This window comes from Lactuca virosa, chromosome 8 (genome assembly GCF_052849685.1).
Source record: "Lactuca virosa cultivar CGN04683 chromosome 8, Lactuca_virosa_CGN04683_v6, whole genome shotgun sequence".
NCBI lineage: Eukaryota > Viridiplantae > Streptophyta > Magnoliopsida > Asterales > Asteraceae > Lactuca > Lactuca virosa.
In genome coordinates, this window is record NC_136433.1 from 114,991,010 (window position 1) to 114,997,504 (window position 6,495).

The 6,495-nt window shown below is 33.3% G+C and overlaps 1 protein-coding gene and 1 pseudogene across 1 annotated transcript; both read left to right on the forward strand.

Moving 5' to 3' along the window:
* The first annotated feature begins 401 nt into the window (after window positions 1–401).
* Window positions 402–1,219, forward strand: LOC145128385 (small ribosomal subunit protein eS27y-like). The gene is made up of 4 exons (XM_079063189.1): window positions 402–533; window positions 623–724; window positions 800–828; window positions 912–1,219. Exons 1-4 carry the CDS (start codon window positions 531–533, stop codon window positions 1,036–1,038), a joined length of 261 nt encoding a protein of 86 aa, XP_078919315.1. The 5' UTR covers window positions 402–530; the 3' UTR covers window positions 1,039–1,219.
* Window positions 1,220–4,557: 3,338 nt separating this feature from the next.
* LOC145130744 (uncharacterized) lies at window positions 4,558–5,728 on the forward strand (annotated as a pseudogene).
* The last annotated feature ends 767 nt before the right edge of the window (window positions 5,729–6,495 follow it).

Consider the following 6,495-nt stretch of genomic DNA (forward strand, 5'->3'; position numbering starts at 1 on the left):
AATGAAAACTTTGTAGAATTTCATATCCGTTAGCACGACTAAAGTTTGCTTGGTAGTTGCTGGTTGACTCAGATTTGATTGAGTCAACGTCAACCGAATCAAATACAACCATGAATCTAACAGAATAAAATAAATATTAAAAAAGTCAAAACCAAATAAAAATATTCTAAATATAATATCAAACGGTGACAACCTTTTATCCTATCCAATAAAAAAATATATCAAACAAGATTATGTTAGAATGTAATTGAAAACTCATAAAAAACATAAAAAAAATGGATACCCAATACATTATTGGTTTTCTGGTTTTGGTTATGGGCTATAGATTGTTAATTGTTTGCACTTCCCAGCCCAGTTTGCGAACAGGCCTTACCCTAGATGAACGGTCTGAAATCAAACACAATTGATCTAGCGTCGTAATATATGTAGAATGTGCAGCATCGTTTAGGGTTTAGGAAAGAAACTGCTGTAATTCGGAGTTGTATTCTTCTATCTCCAATATCGTTAACTGTTGATACGTTCGAAACAACATGGTGAGTTTCTCGTTTAACAATTCTATCATAATCTGTTGCTGAATGCAATATGTATGTATGTGTGATAATGAATTTATCGAACATTATAGGGTCTGTCAAACGATTTCGATCTGCTTAATCCCCCAGCTGAGTTAGAGAAGAAGATGCATAAGTTGAAACGTCTGGTCCAGTCACCAAACTCTTTCTTCATGGTATCGGCTTCTTTTACTTTTTTTATATACAAAACCCTAATTTGTATCTAATAACTTATAATTTTGCAATTACAGGACGTGAAGTGCCAGGGTTGTTTCAACATGTGAGTTTTGATCTTATTTTTGTTGTATTTTCTTTCAATTTGTGTTTACCTTTTTTGATCTCTTTTGATGTTGTTGTGAACAGCACAACTGTATTTAGCCACTCCCAAACCGTGGTGGTATGTGGGAACTGTCAGACGGTGTTGTGTCAGCCGACCGGTGGTCGTGCCAGACTCACAGAAGGATGCTCTTTCCGGCGGAAGGGTGATTGATCATGGAAGCGGTTTTGCTTTATTATGGATAATCAGAAACTATTTGGGTTACGAAATCTTTATGATAGGTTTTTATGTTAGATTTGAGATCACAAAACTTGCTATAGCTTGATTGATAAACTTATCTCTGTAATTGGTGTTGAAGTTTTGGAATTTTTTATATTATCGTTTGTTTCTATAAGATATCCTTGTTTTGTTTCTTGATTCCTTCCTCAGACAAGCTTTTGTTTTGTTAATTGTGAGGCATTTCAATCTTTCTTTGACTATGTTGATGTCTATCTTGTTTCATGAGTTAAATTTAGAGACAGAAATCGTGGTTCACGACTTCATATGCATGATTCAAGTGTTGATCTTAAAAAAATAAGTCATATTTTATGGCTTTATGCAATAAGCCAATCATGGTGGTCAGTACTGTATTTTCAATGATACAATATACACCATTTCCAAGGTGAAAAACTTGTATTTTTTGTGCCATTGTGACTTGAAAAGAAAATTGTAAAATCAAAAGAATTCTAGTAAATTACACGAACGGCCCCTGGGTTTGGGTTAGTCTGAGTGCCAACGTCTTACAAAAGAAAATGAAAGAATTATGAGAATGAAAATACAAACTTGTATGCACATGCCATTGTCTTATCATAAGAAATGAAAAGAAATGTGAGAAGACTAGAACTCGAGACATATTAAGCGTAATGTATGTGTCTTACCGATGAACAAAATAATATTTTATATTTAGTGTTGCATGAGTTATATTTTTGTAAGTAACACAATGTATATAATTAACATTACATAGAGTAATGTACAAGACTTACACCTAAAATAGTCTTTGAAGTTGTGTTTACTTTTTCTTAAGTTTTGTACATATAAATTGAATTCAATCTTTTGTTACTAATTTGTAAGTTCCTATTAAAATATCAATCTATAAAAAAAATATTGAGATCAGTGATACCCATTGTTATTTTTAATATATAAATAAAATAAAAATAAACATAATATATATGATCTTGTAAATCTCTTTTAAGTATTCCATTAATTATCATTTTTTTTAATAAAACGATGTAGTCAACAAAAAATATTTAATCAGTATAAAAAGAAAAAAAAGCAAATAAAGTTAACAAGTTCAAAGAAACCGAAAAAAAGAAAAGACTATTTAGATGGCAGGAAATGATTGGAATTCAAGGGAAAATGACTTCAATTTCTTCGAATTGATGCCTTTGGTTAACTTAAGGAAGGAAAGGGAATCCTAAATGAGAAACATTCCTTCATATCTTGGAAACTACATTCCTTCAACAAACCGATGAAAATAATTTCATACCATCTAGAAAAGTAAAACATTACCATTATACCCTTTTTATTTTAATAAAACCATTCTAAATGGGAGATGAATTTTCCACAGAGATTTGTGATCCTTCCACTGAAAAAATAATATATTGACAATTGTGCCCCTAATTTAATTTGTAGATATATACTTAAAGAAATGGTAGGCTTTGTAGATAGATCATTCAGAGGGGGTGTTTGGTTTGTCTTTTTGAGAGGCAAAAATCATTTTTGGAAAAGTTACAAAAAGTCAGGTTTTTCTAACTTTTCCAAAAAGTCAGTTTTCCTTCTGTCTAAAATCCAAAAGTAACTTTTAGAATGTTTTTACCAAACATCTTTTAGCCTTTATCTTTTCCAAAAAGGACTTTTGCCTCTCAAAAAACAAGTCAAACACCCCCATAATTTCTTTCGGTGGGAGATGAATCAACATCTTTTAACGTTTTTCAGTCTTAAATATGAGATCCTTTCAAAAATTAACTGATTTCATTAGCATCTGATGTATCAAGAGAAACAGCCGATTTGGTAAGGACATGTTTCGATTCGAAGGAAAACCAAGTTCATGTGTTCAAGGCCGATCTTCCTGGGATCAAAAAACAAGAAGTCAAGGTGGATGTACAAGGCGACGAGATTCTACAAATCAACGGCTAGAAAAATATAGAGAGAAAAGATAAAAACAATACATGGCATTGTTTCAAACGAAGCAGTGGGAAGTTCACAAAAAGGTTTAGGTTGCCGGAGAATGCTAGATGGATCAGGTGAAAGCAACGTTGGAAAACAAAGTACTCGTGATTACTGTGCCCAAGGAAGAAGTGAAGAAGTCGGATGTTAAGTCCATTGAAACCGTTGGTTAAAAATCCACTGATCTATAAAATTCGACATGATTAATGGTGTATATTGTTTGAGTCTAGTTGGCAGTGTTTGCTCTGTGTGTCAATAACTCTGGTCTGATATCCTTTTCTGATTGGTTCGTCCACCATGTGTTTGATGAAATGCATAGCAAATGCATAGCAGGACTAATATATCTATAGCATGAAAAACCAAATCTTTAAAGCCCTGTTTGGTATCAACTATCAAATAATCATCCTTGGTGATTGAGAAAAAATTAGAAAAATCTTATTTGGTGGTCAGAGGAAGCATCAACTGAAGCAAGTCGGCTGAAGATGCAGATGCAGCGACGAAAGGGGAAGAAGCAGATGTATATCCTGCGTTGTTTGGAGTTCTGGTCGTGAGTTTTTGGAAACAAAAGCAGGATTTCCGTTTTTGAAGTTTTTTACAAATTAAAATTAAGGGTATAGTTTTCAATATACTCCCTTCGTCCCAATATTATTATCCACAAACAAAAAACACACAGATTAAGAAAAGCATTAATTACCAGTAACTTTATATAATAAAATGACAGTTTTGCCCTTACTTTGCATTTAATGTTCCATTAAATGCTTAGTTAGTTAAGTAATAATAAGGGGTATTTTGGTAAAAATGTAATTTATTTTTACAAGTGGACTATTATTTTGGGACAAACCAAAAAGAAAAGATGAACTATAATTTTGGGTGGGAGAGAGTATTAGTTTTTCAGTAGAAATAGCAAAAACTTCATGTGGAAAAATAAGTTCCCATTTCTAAAAACAAAAACCCTATCCCACGTTTTCCTCAAAATGGGACTCAGCCGACATCACAACAATGTGCTCGTCTTCTCCATTTTTTCGTCAAAATCGAATTGCAGGCTTCATCAAACTCAACCCGTTCTCCATCTCTTCGTCAGGTATGTGTATCAATACAACTCGTAATCCTGATTTCTCTCTCTCTCTCTCTCTCTCTCTCTCTCTCTCGTAAAATATCGATCTTCTGCTGATTCTACCCACTGTTTCCTTGTTGTGGAAAGTCGATTTCAGGAAAAACATGGAAACCCGTCAAAAAAAAAAGGTAAAACTAGAAAATGAGGCCGCAGCATAGCCTCAGGAGCTCTCTCTCGAAGAAAGAATAGGGTTTAGTGCTCAAGGTTCGTATATCATCGCATCCTGGTACACCAATGATCAATCATATAAGGTGCTATTTTGAAATTCTTAATCCTGAGTTGCAATGGTGTTTAATTTCGTACGTAGAAAATTTTTAGTCCATGCCAGGCCTCATATCAACCACGAACTGCGCTGCTATGGCTTCTTATCCTCTTCCTCGTCCAAGTCGTCCCCATTTACAACAAAAACATGAGGTTCCTTAAATCAACATTCATTTACAGTCACTTACCTCATCAGTTCATGTGGGATTTCTCCCGAATCTGCAATTCTAGTCTCCAAACATCTAGATCTTTCGAAATCCCCAAACACGGCATACTCTGTTCTGGCCTTTCTCGACAACTACGGGTTCACCAAATCGCAAGTTTCAAAGGTGATTTATACGCGCCCCAAACTCCTATTATCCGATCCTGAAACGACCCTTTTGCCTAGTTTCCAGACTTTGACTTCATTAGGTCTTTCAGATACCGATATTGCTGCAATTGTAGCCGCTAGACCGAAATGTATTTTGACTAAAGAGCTGCAAGATACAGCCATTCCATGTTTTAACTACTTAAAAAGCGTTTTAGGGTTTGATGATAAAGTTATCAGTTGCATTAAGCGCTTCCCCCTGCTTTAACTTACGATTTAAAAGTCTATGCTGCTGAAAACATTCAACTTCTACTTGATACAGGGGTTCCTAAACTTAGAATAGCATCAATGTTAGCACAACAGCCTAGAACTTTCTTTACATCTGCTGATAGATTTAAAAAGGTTGTTGGGGATGTGAAGGAAACGGGGTTTGACCCTTCAAAATCTAGATTTCTTTGGGCGATTCATGCTATTAGGGCAATGAGCAAATCGACATGGAATAAGAAGGTGGAGCTTTATAAGAAATGGGGTTGGTCTGAAGATGAGATTTTTGTGGCTTTTGAGAAATATCCAGGGTGTATGATGGCTTCACCTGATAAAATTTCAAGAATCTTGGATTTTCTTGTGAATACGATGGGGTAGGAAAGAAGCTACATTGTTCAATGGCCAATAGTTATCTGTTCTAGCTCAGAGAAGATGATTATTCCTAGCCTCCTAGGTGTTTGGTTTATCAGTATTTAGCAGAGAAAGGATTGATAGAGGAAAAATATGGTTTTTGCTTCAACAAGTGGTTAATGTATTCAGAAAGCAAGTTTCTCAAATGGCTTGTGAAGAGGTATGAAGAGGAAGCCACAAAACTGTTGAAATTATATCAGAAGCATTTGGATGAGGCAAATTGACTGAATCTCTCTGTACTTATTCATCAAAACAGAAATATAGTTAACTTTTTAGATTGAAATTAGAAATTTTGATAACATTTCCATACAGATTCTATAATCCAAATGAAGTTGGGGGTATCCATGGTTTTCTTGATTGTGATCAATGTGCTTTTTCTTTTTGCAAATTGATGATTATACTTTTTTTTTTTGAGAGGGAACTTCCTAAAATTGATGATAATACTTGTTATAACATAAAACGAATACTGAAGTATACAAGAGTAAATGGTGTTATAGATACTAATCCTTGGAGTTTATTTGCCAAATTTTATGAATAACTGTTGTCTAAATATATAGGATTGTATTGATTAGAGGTTTTATAAATGGTAAATAATAATATTAGACTTTTGGCTAATTATGTTGAATGAGATTTTTCAAAATCATTGTTTGTTTAAAGGAGTTGCACACAAACAATCATGTGTTTGGGAGTGCTTTTTAAAATGTTTTATTGACTTATTTGTTTTTCAAAAAGCTATTAAGTTAAAAAGATGTTTGTTAAATACTAACTTATAAAGTGCTTTTTAAAATGTTTTATTGACTTATTTGTTTTTCAAAAAGCTATTAAGTTAAAAAGATGTTTGTTAAATACTAACTTATAAGTAAAAAAAAATAACCTTTTAAAAATACCATTAATTCTTGGCTTTTCAAAAAAATCAATAACGAGTTTAATAACGAGTTTAAGAAGCAATCTCAAACAAGCCCAGGTAACCATTTAATAACAACACTGTTTTAGTTTGCATTCCACATTTCAACCATTAGATTGCTAGAATTTAGTTTGATTTTACATAGCTACTTCAGTATTTGACAATTAGAAAGCTTGACATACTGGTTACAAAAACAAACATTTC